Genomic DNA, 16,461 nt, shown 5'->3' with positions numbered 1-16,461 from the left:
CTGATCTGGCAAAGCTTACTCTGAAAATTAGAAGCAATTTCTTTCCATCATCCTTTAATATTAAAAACATTATTTTCTGCCCTAGAACATCTGAGTGTAAAACACGATGAATGTATTTCTCTACCAAGCCTGTTTTAAATACTTCTGTAAGAGTTGGAAATCTTTTCTGTCTAAGGTATATCTAGGGGTAACTTGGGGCACGGTTCATCTTTTACTCAAGCCTTCTGTCTTCATCCCATGAATCTAGAACGTAAAAGGAAAGCCTTAAATATGTCAGTGGTTCCAAAGATTGAGATTCATCTCTTGGAGGGCATGGTTCATTTTGGATTTGTATAGAGGGTGAATGGGAACCTGTGGTTGCTTAATGGCTGCAGCCACCAGGTTCTCCAGGAAAGCCTACTGATGTCACGGTTAGATTTAAAAGGGATTTTCTCCCCACATTTTCAGTCTGAAGGTGGCACTCTAACATCTTTGATAATGACAGAGATGGGGCATGTCTTTTCCAGCAGCTGTTACATGGTACCATTGTTCAACTGCAATTTCTACCCATTTTTAGTAGTTGAGGGTAGGAAGCATAATGTGCTCCAAATCATATTGTGATGACAGAATACACCTCAGATATGCTTCACCTTTGCTCTGACTCCCAACAATATATCTTTAGAAAACTTGGATTTCTGCCTTTTGGCAATAGTAAAAAAATAAGTAAATGTAAAAGAAAATGCCTCTGCCATTTGGTATTTGTGGGTTGGCCAACACCACTGAACATTAAGAAAAAAAAATTCAGGACACCAAAATTATATCCACCACTGGCTTGTGAGGTTCATCCAGTGCTGCTGGTTCAGTGCTTTAAAGGTATTTTAAGCACTGTGGTATCAAAAGAATCCTGGACAATTTCACTTATGCCAGTTAGTGAATATTCAGAAGCTTTAAGAGTGATCTTGAATTTTGATGTTTTCTTGTCTAAAAATACTGTGTGTAGAAAGGCAATTTTGAGGATATCCACTGCACTGGGTATGACAGAGCTGAGTGTTGCCCATAGAATTCACGTGGTACTCTGCAGGGATCTCACCCAGCATAAAGAGAAATTGTAGCTTTAAAAATCAATGATAAACTACAATTCTTTAGTGAATTTTGTGTTTCTTCATGGATAGAAGCTTATTAAGTTAAAAGGCAGCATGCAGAAAGAAGTTAAACTTGGAAACAGAGCTTAAGGTTTAGAAGTACTTTGAGCACTATAAGCCTGATCAAAATAACAATTAAAGTGATTTCACAAAATTAAACCTAATATCCTGTACTAGTAGTACTGATTTGTAATTATAACTTCCATAACGTTTTTCTGATACAAATAGGGGTCTCTTGGTTCTTGTGATCTCAGACTGGTTTTAAGTTCCCCATGTCCGTGGAGCCGCATGGGGAAGCCGGACTGCAGTGGTTGTGTAGCTGCAAGTCCCGACTTCTGATAGGAGGCCTGGATTTTATCACCAGCTTTTCCCCCTGTAAATAGGGATAACACTCACTTTCATCAGTAAGGTGAGCATGTGCCTGCTGTCATGTATGATGTAAAACTTGGGATATCTTAAGAATCTTTGCTGGGAATTGCTGGAGCGATGCAAGGGGGGAAATGAACTGCTGGTTCTGTTTGATGTAGAAGCTGAGCTTGCGTACACACCCGGGCTGCTGCAGTGACTCACCCGCTGTCCTCAGGTCCTCACCAGCACTGGCGAGGCTGATAACCCCAGGGATTTCAAGAGATGGCAAACAAAGCTTGGCATGAAGCAGCTCACCTTGGAAATGCAATCTCGAATTGCCTCCTAATATCTGTTTAACAGCACAGACAGTACTGTAGGATGAGAGAAAACATTTAGTGGTAATAGGGATAGTCTTTAATTCTTGGTGTTTATAAAGCCCTCCTGATGACCTAACTTCTGTGCATCTGGCTAAATCACTGCAGATGTGCACTTAAGATAGCACAGCTTCAAGATGGATCGATGTCTTTTGAAAAGTGTTTATCTGGGAGCTATGCTAATGGTGCTGCAGAGCTGGTAGTCCAGTGCCTCCTCCCTTTCCCAGGAACAAAGGCACATGGTTCAGCTGCTGTGTGGCTTTGTAGTCACCAGGGAAGATCAGGTGATGTCTGAATAATTCCATGTGTGTAGGAGGTGGGGGGATCCACTTATCGTGTTGGCCAGACACTGACATCCACACCCAAGTGACTAATGTGAACTCGGTGCAACTCCCTACGGATTAGTTCATTTAAATGTCTTATCTACCCATCCTGTCTTGAGAATTTCTTCTGATGTTTTCTGCGTTTGCCTGCAGTTACTGTGGCAGCCTCGCTAGCAGCAGCCCCATCAGTACAGCTGTCACTGAGTCTTGGCAAAGGTCTGCTACAAACAGCTGTTTGCAGGCATTTATAATATGTAAAAATTCTTACTCTGAAGCTGGAGACATGGAAAAACCACATGTACACTTTGGGTTCATGTGCATCCGTAAGCTGTTGTGCATGCAGCTGCAGTGTGCTGCCACTTGCATGCACAAATATTTGCATACACACCTCTTGCATACCCCAGCACAGGGATTGCATGTACACCTTCACACCAGTGCTTGAGCAGTGCAGATGAGAGCCGCATGGCTGTGAGTGATTTTGTGCACACACGTGTGCACCTTGAAAATAAAGACTTGTTTGGAAAAGTTCTTAGCACAAAGCTTCCTACCTAGCTCCTGCAGTTTCCACAGACTTTTAGTGCACTGAGCAGGATCCATGCCATTAACCTTTATTACACAAGTGAGTTAGAGAGATGTGAGGTGTTGCCCAAGCGCACACGTCCAGAGCACCGAGTCCTGAACCTGGATTGTGTTGTCATTTGAAAATGAACCATTTGTAAATAAGAGTGATGGTGCAGATATCCTTAAAGGAATTTGGAATGAAAATGAAGGCTAAAGATTTCCTTTTGTGCCCTAATTAACCTCTTTGTGCAAACCTGGAGATTTAACTATATTCTTGGGTATTTTTTCTTTTTCTCTTGAGCTATGTGCTATACCATAGGAGGAAGGTATTTCTTACTACTGGTTTTGAGTGTCCAGTGTAGCCTGTAACTTCTGCCGAGATGTAACCTCCTAGTAAGCAAAGGCAAGGCTTCACTGGTGTGAGGCTTTAAAAATTACATTCAATATACATACAATACAATAAAAATTACAGAAGTGTAAGCTCAACTTGAAACCTCTCATAAGGAGTTAAACACCCAGCCACTATTGTCACTGTGCTCTGAAACTCAGCAGGAACGTGTGATTCATGACCTGCCTGAGGCTCACATGATGATGGCTTTGAGGGTTATTGTGTCCCTAGGCTCTATATCAAATATAATTCGGTAGGACATGGCCAAGACTGGTTTTGAACTGCAGCACCTATAGGAATAACAAATGGCAGGCTATGATGCTTCAAACCCAAAGCTTTTCAAAAGGGGCTTAATGATTCCAGCATTGACAAAAGATGTGTATACAGCTGATATTATAGTCTGAGAAACTATTAGAAACTTAGTGACATGTAACTTGTACGTAATTTGTGCCTGGAAATGTTCTACTTTGAGGCAAAATTGGATAAGAAAGGTTTGTCATATCCATACTTAGCAAACCAATAGCAGATGCAGAAGAGAGTGGCCTATATAAGTAACTGGTATGTAGCTGCTGGGTTATAGATGAGGACAGTGGGGTCTGAGGGCTCCCAGTCACGCTGATGCTGGGCACAAGCTGGGAGAGGAGGACTGAGGAGGTCAGGATCTGAACTGGAGCTGACAGTGCTTAATTTGGTGGTATCTTCCCAACAAGCTGCATCTTGAGATACCTTAGCAGAGTTAGCCAATATAATTACAGGGTTAAACAATAAATAATGGCAGAGGCATAAAAGAGCCAAGAGGTGTGTTTGGCAGAAGGCCCTTGGCTGCTGGAAACACTGTGTCATAGGCACGGGTACCGAGCTTTGCATTCAGATAGCGAAGCAACTTGTTCCACCCTTGAAATCGGCATTAAAGTGCAAACCAGAAGCTGCATGGGGAGAAATGGCTGGTCAGCCTCATCTTCCCTGCGCAGTGGTGGCATGCTCTGCCCTCTGGATGTGTGCAAGCTGTCATGCCCTGCAGCATGCTGCAGAAAAAACCCTCCTGTTGCTGGCATTAATCTTCCATGGCCAAGTCCTTGGTTTTCCCTGATAAACCACCTGGGCAGGCATCGGTGCTGGGAATATTGGGTTAGCATGCCCATTGGTGAGCCAAAGGTTTCACTCTGGCTGCGTGTGTGGCAGAGAAAGGGCCCGGGTGGACGAAAACAAGCAAAGGCTTCAGCCCAATTCTGTGTAATGGTTTATTTGCATAATGTATTGGGATTCGGGTGGATCCCAGAGCAGTTTGCAGGGTGGGTGCCGTGTCCTCACTGCCGGGGCACCGACAGCGCGCACTGGGGAGAAAGGGGGAAGTTTTCCAACTGGAAGCCATGGAGGGTGACGCGCTGGGGAAAATGAAGCGCTCAGTCTGCAGCGCTGGCCAGGGAAAAAAGCCCCGTGGGGGCTGTCCATGTGTGCTGAGGAAGTGGCCCGGAGCCAGGGCGAGGCGGCTGTGCCCTGAGTCATTGCTGCTGCCTCCTCCGGTACCCGGAGCCCGTGACCCCGTGCCGCAGAGCACTCTGCAGGCTGCCCGGCTGTGCCGGATGCGTTGTGCAAGAGTAGGTGGGTGACTGCAGCCATCTCCACCAGCAGCTGTTTGCTTAGCCTTTGCATGCTTAATTGTTTTGTCCTGCCCAATTGATCGTGGTATAACAGCTCCTATTTAAAATGTAGATGCAAACAGCCACAAGTGGGTTGCTGCGGAGAGGTGGCACTGTCCTTTCTGTAGGAGTAAGGAGATTGCCTTCAGGGGTTCCCATCAGGGCTGTCCACCTCTGTCACACCGAGATGGGTGATGCTTGGTGGGGTAACTTCACTGCTGATAAACACAGCATTCGGCTCAAGTGAGTCACCTGCAGCACAACTGTCACAGGGACGTACCTGTGAGGGTCATTTCATGTAGGGGCATGGCCATCTTCCACCTTTGCAAATGGTGTCTGTCTTCCAAGTTCCCTGCTCTGCACCAGTGTAAAAGACGCTTAAGTATTTAATCTGTGGCAACAGTGAAAAAGGAGGGTTGAGTACCATTAACCTTCTATCTTCAGCCTCCTGTTTAAAGACATGGTGCACTTGAGGATTTGGAAATACTCTTAGTGTGGAGGGGGGAGTGCTGTTTTTTTTTATGGGGAGGGGACAAGTGCAGCTTGGTGTGGAAGAAGTGATGCTGAGCCCTTTGCAGAAGAGAGAGGGAACCTGACGTGGGGCTTTTTCCAGGAAGCATAAGAAAGAACCAAGAGGAGTTTCATCTTGCCACAAACAAACAAAAAAATGAGTTTTCAAAGCGCTTCACAAAGCTGTTTATTAGCTGTATGGGTATGATTTTTAACAATATATGACAGAAACTGAAATTCGCTGCCGCCTTCCCCGACTAAGTGATGGCTGCTGGGCAGCCTTCCAATGGCAGGCTATAGGGATTTATTTTGACGAGCGTTGAATTAGCCCTTCAGCACCCCATAAATATTAGGCGCAGGGGTAGCTGAGTAAATGGAGACCCAGAAGACGAGTGGTGGCTTCCTCGGGGTGGCTGGAGGTGAGGACGAGCCCCGGTCCCTGCTGTTAAGCAGCCGTCTCCTGCCCGAGGAGCGGAGCTAATGCATCTCTTGGCACGGCTCGCGCTGAGGTTGCCTCAGAAACCTTTCTTAGAATAAACTCTTCGGCAGAAGCAGGGAGGAGCAGGCGCTTCTCAGAATGAATTGCATCTGCATCATGCAGCGCCGCTTCCTCTTTTTCAAATTTCCAATTGTGGACGGTCAGCATCGCCCCCATGTCTGAGATTTAATGATATTTGCTTTACAACAGGGACTTTTCCAACTTTACCTAGAAAAGAGCTAACCCGAAACCCAGCACTTGCGGTTAGCCAGCTTCCGTCAGTGGCTTTACTCAGTTCGTCTGTTGAAGCAGAGGAAGCTGCGACTGTGACGGGAAGAGGGAGCTGACTGCACACCAGGATCCCGGTGCCTCCGCTTGCAGGAGGACCACAGCAGACAGTGCATAACTGCATTGGTATGCGAGGTGCCAGCAGCCGGGGAGGGTGCAGGATGCGGGACAGGCAGGGAAAGGGATGAAGGGGAGCTTTCCCTTCACAGTTCACTCCGCGCTTCTAAAGCACTACCAGACCCCCAGTGAAGGATGTAAGGCTGTGTCTTTAAAGGCACCCCAGTGTTTAGCTAAAGTTCAGCAGAAACTAGATCATCGAGATATAAATCTTTTATTGAACCCTGAATAGAAGCGCTCTGCAGAGGCAGCACTGCTGGCAGGCGTGGGGCCAGGAGCCGGGCTGGCTGCCGCACACCGGCCCAGCGGGCTTGTCAGCCACTGACCTTTCTTCATTCCTGCTTATTTCCCTTCTCACCAGCTCTGCTTGAGGCATCATTATTTATCTGTTTAAAAGAAAACATCCCCACAGCATCCCCCAGTATGGCCAAGGATGGGCGTTTGGGGAGAAGTCTGCGTTTACGCAGGCTGGTCACATTCAGGCTCTCGAGCTTCTCTCTGCAGTGCTGGGGGGGGGTTGTAGGAACAGGCTGAAGGTTTCGCACACAGAGCCAGAGCGAAGGGGTTGTGAAATAGTGCATGTGCAGAGGAGGAAGAGGTGTGCCCCTGCATGCTGGCAGCATCCCTGCTGCCCTCTCCAGAGAGTCCCCACAGCTACCATAGGTCATTAAGCGCTGGTGCCTGTTTTACGTGCACAATGCAGTTATACCTGTCTGTGTGTCCCCATGGCTCCTCACCTGAAGGTGTTTGCCCAGGCTGTTTGGGTGGACATCCCCTTACTTCTTGCTGGGTGGCAGCTTCCATGTGAACCTCAGGCTTGAGTTGTGCCAACAAGCTGAAATGGGAGTGCAGGTTTCATGTAGGTCTATGAAACCTGCATTAGGTCCAGCCTAATGACCTGGGTTGGTAAAGTGATGTATATAGGTCCTTCCCTAAGCCTGTTTCTGCACAGAATGGATCAGGACTCAGCAGGGGTCTTGCCACTACCTGGCTCAGAAGTGAGTCCTGTCCTCACTGCAGGAGAGAGGACTGCCCAGAGGACCATAAGTCTTATCTCCTTTCATTACCATTCTCCTTTCTCAGCTTGCAGAGTTCACACGGAGCGTTTTTGGTTTTATTCTTTCACCATTGCTATGAGAACTAGAGAGGTGTTTTGTTGTTTTTTCAAGTGAAAGCCCAGATTTCCCATACTCGAGTGACTTCAAGAACTGGGGCTTTCAGAAAACCCGTTAGTATGAAACTTCTGAGGAGCCTGCAGCTGTCAATGCTGTAGTGCTTTCTGGTTTGATTTCACCATCCAAGACTGCCCATCACCTTCCCTGCCCGTAATGATCAAGTTGCAGCCTCTGCAGCAGCTACAGCATTTGCTTATATTGTAAAGTAACCTCAAAAAATGTTTGGGGTATTTGTTAATAAAATGTTGCAGGTAGGGAAGGGTTGGCATGTCCAGGTCCTCCTCCCCTCGTGTCCTGCATCCTTCACAAGGATGGGGCCTGGGAGCTTGGACAGCTCAATTCTTTGGGAGCAAGTAAAATAACAGCATTTCTACAGCAAGGAAGGAGGGGCAGGAGGTGGGCAGGAGCTTCAGGGCTCTTGTGCCTGCCTAGTAAACCTCAGGACATGGACCAGAGGGTCCAGGCAAACCTGCCAATATAAACTGCAGTTTAGTCTAATTTGCCTTGTCCTTGGCCTGGAGGAGAGCAGGGAAGGGAGCAGCAGTCAGTTTAGTTTGTTTTCCCTGGGTGGGGAGGGGAAATACTTTGGGGAGGAGGTGCTGGACCTGAGCACAAGCGAGGAGCCTGCCCTCTCTTCTCTAATGAGGATTTTACTACGGCTGGAAGAACGCAGTGAAATGTTGCCTGTTACTGTTATTAAATCTTAATTACGAGACTGTCATTTCCTAAAGTCCAAAATATTTTGGCACTTGTCTTGATAAAGGCATATTTTTTTGGTACATATATTTTTTTTTTCCCTTTTATTAGCAGAAACCATCTGCCCTGTAAACAGAGATCAGGAGAAAAAAAGCCTTCCTGGCAGTTTTGCATCATGTGGGAATCCTGTGGTGCACTGCATGGGAAAGGGCCTGCTTTCTGCCTTTTAATCTCAGCAATAGTAAACTCCAAGCAGATCAGAAGCAACTAATTTAAGATGATGAGTCTTGGCATCTCATCTGAATTACAGAAAGGACGTGACTGTAACTCCCTGTAGAGGTGCACAACCCTGATTTAAGCAGGATGGATGCTCCTGGGAATGAGTGAGTGTAGAAGGGGAGCAGAGAGATGGGGAGTGGGTTCAAGTTAGATTTCATCAAGAAATAGCAAAAAGCCAGAGCCTGCAGTGCTGTAAAAATAAGGCAGAGGTTTGAGAGAGAGCTCAGCAAAGAGCCTGCCCACGGCAAACTTTGGTCGCTGTTAATCAGTGTTGCTGATCCATCTTTGGTTTGGGATACTGTTAATCCAGTAGCCCATTACCATTTCATCTGGTTTGTTTAAAGTATTACCAGCTGTTGCAGTGTCACCTATGAGAGTGCACACATCCTTATCTCATCCAGCATTTGTTTGACTTCCATTTCAGAGAGCATCTCCAGTGTGGGAGGAGAACCAGACTTGATAGGAAACCAGTTCGGTGTTGAAATTTAAGGTGTTAAGATGCAGTGTGCACCCCTCCTCCTCTTTCGTGGCTTTCTATTCCATTCCTGCTTTTATTTTTAATATCACTGGCATGTACATGAGTGTTTGTGTGAGCCTCTGTGTACATATTGATAAAACTGAGCACATGTCCACTGAAGTTCCTGACTGTAACTAAAACATGGGATATTAGAGAATTTGTATGCCTGAATGGAAACTGTTATAAGCAATTCATTGTAACTTATTCTTTCCCACACTTTAGCCTGATCCAGCAAGTAAGAATATGATTTTTCTTTTTTCTTTTTCATTAAAAAGGATATATTTCAACTATGAAAGTATTTCCAGGTAGAACATGGTTTCTTTCATCAGAAAGCACAGCCAAACTTTGCTTGACCAAAAAAGCAAACCAGCTTTATCAGCAGAAAATCTTCAACAAACACAAGTTAAAAGACTGTAAGATGGCAGCAGATTGCTAGCACTAGAAAATACATGTCCAGACATGAAATCTGGGCTGGTTTAATGTCCGGTGTTCATATATTACACTCAAGTGTATCTGAAGAAGAAATGGCTGGGGAGAGTAAGTTGCTGGAAAGGAAAAGCCAGCAATAAGCAGCCTTAATTTTCAGTAGTTATGTCTGAAGTGCCTCATTGCCTCTAGCAGGCAATTTTGCAAACTTTCCAGTAAGATGCAAATGAAAATAACTGCAGAGCTTGTGTACCTGAGGAATGTCCCCGGGTGGCACTGAAGATCTGTCTGCACTCAGCTGCTCGGGTGCAGGTTTTCATTTTGCAAATGCTAATTGTGAACTCGTGTCTGATTCTCAGGAGAGAAACCTGGACTGGTTCCCCCGGATGCGGGCCATGTCGCTTGTGAGCAGCGACTCGGAAGGGGAGCAGAATGAGTTGAGGAACTTGCAGGAGAAGTTGGAGTCCACCATGAAGCTTGTGACCAACCTCTCTGGCCAGCTGTCGGAGCTTAAAGATCAGGTAAGGGAGAGCTGGCTGTGAACGTGTGGCCGCGCACTGCCAAGGGCAGGACAAAGGTCCTGCAAGCCTCCTGTATGAATTGGTGTTTTACAGCTCCATGGCTTCTGCAAACCCATGAAGAGCTTCTCTAAAGTAGCTCATGTTTAGGAAAGAAGTGAACAAAGAAAATGTCCTTCCAAAGCTCTGTACCGCAGCTGACCTGCCTGGCAGTGTGAACTGAAGTGGTGTAGTCCAAACTAGCCGCTCCAAAAAGGGAACACTTGCATTAAAAAAATCAAAGCCGTAGTTAAATCAGTCCTCACTGGTGCAGGGAACCTGTATGTATGTTTGTATGTGGTGGTGGTGATGATGACAGGTTTTAACCTTAAGACCTTAGCACGATGCTGTAAGTCAGAGGGTGCGATACTGATAAAAGCGCTGTGTTGCTGCATGGACCTCAAAACCCACTGAGAAACTGGAGAAACACTCGAGTGGTTAGCTCACGCTGGTCTCCTCTGTGCTATCACTGAGCTGCTAATGCAGATACAATTTGGCTGCTGTCAGACTTTAGGCTGCAGCACAGACAGATATACCCACAGAAATATTTTGCCTTGCAGCATTTATTGCTGCAGCTTAATGTGTGAATGCTGCATAGATCCCTGAGTATTTTAGTGGTGCAGTATTTTTTTGCCCCAGGAGTTAGAGGACTTGTGTTAACTTTTGGCTTGTTTGGGGCTCGTGGGGATTGTTCCCAGCCCAAACCCAGCGACAGCTTTGTGAAAGCCACAAAGGCAGTAGGGCTTTATTTCATTGTTGTCTGTACAGATTACAGCCTAACTGGAAGTACACGGGAAAATGCTGTTGCCTGCCCTGGCAGGAACTGTTTGTGGCGGCAAAGTGACTAGTTGCTTATCTTTATGGATTAATAACCTTAGCCAGATGGCTCAATTAGTTAAATTTATATAGATATCGGCACTGGATAAAATTAATTGCTGACTTGCACATGATGGTATCCTGGGGCAGTTGATAGACGTGCCTAGGGCAGAAATGGCCAACAGATTTGGTTCGTTATCTCTTCAGATGTGATCTGCCGACTGTAGCACAGTTGGCACAGCCCTCTCCAATATTAATCGAATTCCTGCTTCCCACCTCTGCTCTGAGTAGGCCGAGTTTCTCTGTAAGCCAGTTATCTTCATGGAGACATGAGTCTCTGGAAGCCAGTATTGACTGAGGTCCTGGCTCCCTGCCTTCCGATCACGCTCTGCATTTCTGATAGAGCTGTGCCCTTTTACCCAACACCCCATGGCGCACAAGGAAGGGATTAACATGTAGGACTTGGAGCAGAAAACCTTGCTGCTTTTTACTGTAATTAGTTTTCAGACACTGTGCCATGGACCCCCTTGATCTAGTTGGTTTTGAGGATGAAGGATAGAGGCAGTTGCTCTTTTGTCTGTGCTTCAATACTTGCTGGGTAGAGATTTTGCTATTTTGCCTGGAAACAATTATCCTGAAGCATGTGTCTTGCATCTTCTTGTTGAAGGGTCTGACTCAAAGTGGTCTGCAGTCACCAGAAGTCTTTCCATCAGCCACAGCCAGCTCTGGATCAGAGAGCATATCTTTCTGAAGCTTGCAGCTCTTGGCTGACCAAGTGCTAAAACCCCTTCTCGCTCTTTGTGAAAATAAGAGTGAAGGACTTAGCTTTTAGAGAGCTATTTGACTGTAAAAGCAAAAGAGGAAACCAGCTTCATTAATGTTGTGATAGCTTTTAGGAATTCCCCTAAGTACCATTACAGAGAGCCCTGCTAAAGTTGCAGGATGCTCCAATTATGTGACAAAATCAGTACATTCCCCCTCCTGATCAAGAATTGTCTCCAGGAAAAGGAAGTAACTCAGGGAACTTTTATTTGTATTTATTTTACTGTAATTAAATAAAGGGAAAACCTCTTATTCATTTGCTTTTTAAGCTCGTTAGGTTTCTGGAGACTCTAATTGTTAGAAACTGAAATCCAGCTTGCCTGCTTTCACAAAGTAGTGCACCAAGAGCCATTAAAATCTTGATCGCTTCAATTCTGTGCAAAAAGATTACAGCATAATTGTCTGCAACAGCAGGGGATTAGATGTAATCATCCAGAAGCCCTTTCCAGGGCCATCCTCCGATGTCAGTAAGCGTGAGGCATCTCTAACAGACGTTGGCTCCTTGCTCAGGACAGTCCCCTCGCACTGGGTGGACCCTGACCTCCGTTGCCATTGAGGTGACTCAGTGCTGGAGCTGCTGCTCAGGTTGGCTTTACTGGAGCAGCACAGGGGGCAGGGGCTGGCGTGTCCGTGTGTGCGTGCACAGTCAGTGTCCTGCTCTTGCACTTGGCACATGCCCTGCTCCTGCTCTTAACTCCAACTCACCCATAACCTTTGGAACGAGGCAGCATGCATCTGTGCTGTTGTATGGTTATCGGAGAGTCCGGCTTGACGCAGATGAACTTCAGGCCCCTTGGTTTCATATTTTAATCCCATCAGCATTATTCCCGTAGCTGACAGCTCCCCTGCAATATGTTGTGTGTAGCTTTTATTGCCTTTTAGGCCCAGGTGTACAGTCATTGCAGCCACAAAGGTTTTCAAGAGATTCACTCTCTAGGTAAATGTGATAAAGTTTTCCCATCTTGCAACCCAGTGCCCTCTAGACAAGCATTAAGCATCTTGCAGGATTAATAACGTTCTTCATCAACATTGCAATTGAATTTCTCTGTCTGCTTTATGCTTGATTGCTTTATTCTTCCCTTTTTTAAAGAGGTATGTCTTCTACATCAGGGTGCACCATCCCTTTTTCTACACAGCATGAAAATAGATATTATTTTCATTGCTCTTTTTTTCTTCCCATTTTTATTTCATGTGACCTCTGAATCAGTTTACTGGCTATGTGAAATCATGTCTCTTAGTTTGCTCAGTAAACCTAATTAGTGTCCATGGGCATTTTTTAAATGAAGTCCTCATTGCCCCTTTGTATTTTCACCTTGTGGGTTATCTTAGAAGCTGTTTAAAATGGTCCCAGTTGGTTCAGCAGGGAAGTAGTTTGTGTGTGTCTGAGACCAGAAAGCAATGGGAAGACCCCTCTGTTCCTGCTCCCTTTTGCCTGTGAAGTGTTTCAAGCCTTTTGTGAAAACAGACTGCCAGAAGTGTGGTACGGAGAACTGGGAGGTGGGACCTGTCCTCAGAGGCTGCTGTCATCTTCCTGGAAAGGTAAAATAACAGTTCTGCCTCCCCTTGGGTCAGGCGATGAGCAAGGCGCTGAGCTGCAGTCGAGTTTAATTATGGTTTCAAGAGGAATTACCGTATTTCAGTCCTTTCCCTGGTAGTTAAATGAGTGTAATTATACACAGCAGGCCTGAGTGAAAGCAGTGGTGTGTGCAGGGCTGCTCGGCCCAGGAGCCCTTGGAGGTTGCCTGGAACTGCCTGGTTTGGCCAATTCCTTTCCCCACAACGAATTCCAGACCCAAGGCCAGCCACCGGCTTGCCCCATCATGCTGGCGTCTGCTGCGCTGGAGATGGGAAGGCTTCTCACCATCGCTGAAACTGGAGTTCTTAACCAAATGCATCCAAGTACATGTTACAAATGAGCTGAATGTGTGAGCATGCTGCCTCCTCCTCCTCGAGTTTTTCTTCCACAAGCAATTATATCAGCTGACATTTGTCATTAAATATCCAAAGCTAAAAAAATTAGATTGTTGATGTAGATGTTGCAGGAAAAGCCTTGCAGGGAGCTTAGTTAATTCTCATAAAGAAAAATAAATAGTATCTTATGCTTGAATGAAAAATTACTTTATTGGGAATTCAGCCAGGTTTTCCAGTGCATGGGCATGCTGCTGGAGTCACCAGGATGTGAGCACGGCCACTTGTGCACACTGTATTGATGCCACTGTGAATCACTTGCAGTGGTGTGGTTGTACGTTGCTTTGAAAGTGTGGGGGCTCTCTCTGGAGCCCAGGTGCCCAAGGAGCAGTGTTGGGTTCCTCTTGCCTCAGTGGTCTGGAGGCAAGGCGCTCCTGGCATCCTCCTCGGCACGGCTGCTGCAAGCCATCCCACATGCCGGGAGCTCTGACGCTGAGGAGCCGTGGGGAGTGCATGCAGCGATCCAGCTGTTTGCTGCTGGAGACTCTGCCCACGCCGGAGTTGTTCCTTACGTGGCGTGTCAGCTTACACAAGTTGTCAGAAACCTCCCAAGGGTTGAAAAACCCCAGAGTGGAGAATTGCATTGTGGCTGTTTTTCAGTATCAGTAATAACAAATGATCCGTTTTCAGGTCACAATTGCACTAATAAGGAGAAACGTTATTTTATCTGATGGGAAGCGCTGCCAAAGATAGAGCTGTCTGGCAGTGAGGTGGTTAACCTCCCGGCCCTGCCTTGCGTCTTGGCTTTTGGCAGATGGGGAGGGATGTTGGCTCCCTTCTGGTGAGAGCGGGAGCGCCTGAGTCTATTCCAGCAAAGGCGAGGGTATTCCCAGCCTCACTTGAGGGTTCGCCCCTTTTTTCCACCCTCTGCATCTCGTCTGCTTCATACGTTGGACCGGTTACAAAGAATTTCTAACGGGGGAGGCTTCATGGGCTGCTCTCTGCACTAATTCCCGCTGGCTGCCTGCTGTCCAGAGCTTTTTTTCCTGCAAAACAGTAGCCAGCCACACCAGCAAGTTGACGGACATCCCCGACGAGTGCACAAGACAGGGCCACAGTTGCCTCTTTCACAGCAGACAGAGGGGTGTCACTTGTAGAAAGTGGGTTTCAGAGCGAACAAGGAGCACAAGAGGCAGCGCCGGGCCCTCGGCGAGCTGACGCACAGGAAGTGTCTAGGCCTAATGAGCAAACTTTTTAATTTTCCAGATGACGGAGCAGAGGAAGCAGAAACAGCGCATCGGTCTCCTTGGACACCCTCCGCCCATGAATGTGAACCTGCAGCAACCGGCATAAGTCAGAAAGGCCACTTACCCCTTCTCGCAACAGCACGAGTAATGCTAACCCAGAGCTCAGATCCGACCACTGAGGCTGCTTCTGTGTACGTTCAGTTCATCTTGTAAATAACCTGTTTTTATACTGTATGTATATGACTGCTACTATATAAAGTTTGGGGCATACGTATTGTAATTAGAACTGTTGGCACAGGACGGAGGTTAAACTTTGTGCCAAAACTATCAAAATTGCCTTTTTCTTGGAAGGACTTAAAGAGAGCACCTGAATTGCACTTGAAAAGAATATTTGACTATGTGACATGTATTTTGTATTTAAAAAAAATTATAGAATAGCTAGTATTTATGTTTTTATACAATTGTGCAATATGAATTATGCAATCACAATATATTTGTAACTCCTGAATGTCCTAAAGGGAGTGCACATCTTTGAATCTGGTGTGTTAGTACAATGTAATAAATGGTATAAAATTACAGGTGTAAATGAGGCTGCTGCAAAATTGTGTAACTGGTGATTTTTCATACCCTTGGACATTTTTGTACCATGTGTGTAAATATCTTGCAATGCCATATTTGTTGCCTCTTCCTCCCAGAGATAACACTGGGAATCTGTGAGCTGTTAAATTGGTATCAATTAAAGCAAAACATTACTTTGAAGCTTCCAAAGGAGGAAAGCAGGAGGTATTTTTCAAGTGACTTCTTCAAAATACTGAGGCTAGAAGAGCTCAGATACCTGTTTTTTTAAATGCTAAGATTTCTTAAAGGGAACTTTTTATGCAAAAAGAAGTTTGGGATGAGGATGCACTACTGGTGAGTCGGTGCAGTCTCCTGTGGGCATTTTGTGCTACGACACCTAAAACCTATCACGAGGCTGGCCAGGCTTTGCATTCTCAGTGTGTAGGATCCTTTCCCTTTATTTTTTCATTAGAGACCTATGTGCCTGCTAAAGCTTTAGCAAACAGGCATTGCACCGACTGAAACACAACCTATCCCATTAGGACTGTAGCTGAGCACTGACGTGTGTAATGCTTGTGAGAGAGCCACTGGTTTGAGGTTGGTCTGTCCCACTCCTTCCTCTCTCTCTCTCTCTCCCCCTCCATTCAGTCACTTTCTTTGGTTTCTGATTCTAGAGAGTATGAAAGGAAACTTGTTTTGGTTTTTTTCTCTCCAGTCTGTTGCATAGTTTTATACATGGACCTCATTTTACAAAAGCTAACTTCTCTGCAATACTGTCTACAAAAAAATTAAAAAGGAAAAAAAAAAAGCTACAAACAGAGCTATGAAAATTTGTAAATGCATAAATATAGGTATTTAAATAAATGATGCAAAATACTCTACGGTCAGAGGCTGCTGGTGGTTTGTCTCCCCCTTGAAGGTGCTGCGTGGTGTTTGCTGTCGCAAAAGCAGAGTCGCCTGGGCCTTGCAGGTAAGGATGGTGCTTTTCCCAGCTCAGAGAGCAGGAGGGGCAGGGGTTGGTCTTTTAATACCAGAGCAGTTCCTTGCTCCTCCAGCAGCAAGAGGCCCTGGTGCCCCAGCAACCTTGCTTGTGAGCATTCCAGTTTTGGATACTTCAGGCTCTTCCCACTGATAATTTAGGCTTCACATCCCCAGACTGGAGTATGTGAGAGTTAAAAATACCACGCCAGCTCCAAGTATCGTGTGCACGGGAGTGTTGCTGATGATGTGTATTTGATTAAGATGTAGCAGGAACTACCTGGTACAATTAATCATCTTTAATCTGGTAAGTGCACACAACTGTCTGAAAAGG

At 45.9% G+C, this 16,461-nt stretch overlaps 1 protein-coding gene across 10 annotated transcripts in view; it reads left to right on the top strand.

Moving 5' to 3' along the window:
• Positions 1–16,030, top strand: part of ITPR1 (inositol 1,4,5-trisphosphate receptor type 1) — a 178,909-nt gene extending 162,879 nt beyond the window's left edge. For 7 of the 10 annotated variants that reach the window (XM_030501144.1, XM_030501146.1, XM_030501145.1 and 4 more), the window contains 2 exons: positions 9,601–9,762; positions 14,611–15,588. In XM_030501144.1, coding sequence (XP_030357004.1) covers positions 9,601–9,762; positions 14,611–14,697 — 249 coding nt within the window. In that variant the 3' untranslated portion in view covers positions 14,698–15,588. Of the gene's footprint in view, positions 1–9,600; positions 9,763–14,610 lie in introns of all 10 variants that reach the window. The other 3 variants (XM_030501150.1, XM_030501149.1, XM_030501139.1) reach the window with 1 other exon arrangement.
• Positions 16,031–16,461: the final 431 nt, after the last annotated feature.

Source organism: Strigops habroptila, chromosome 11 (genome assembly GCF_004027225.2).
Source record: "Strigops habroptila isolate Jane chromosome 11, bStrHab1.2.pri, whole genome shotgun sequence".
NCBI classification, from domain to species: domain Eukaryota; kingdom Metazoa; phylum Chordata; class Aves; order Psittaciformes; family Psittacidae; genus Strigops; species Strigops habroptila.
This window is presented reverse-complemented; position numbering and strand designations above follow the sequence as displayed.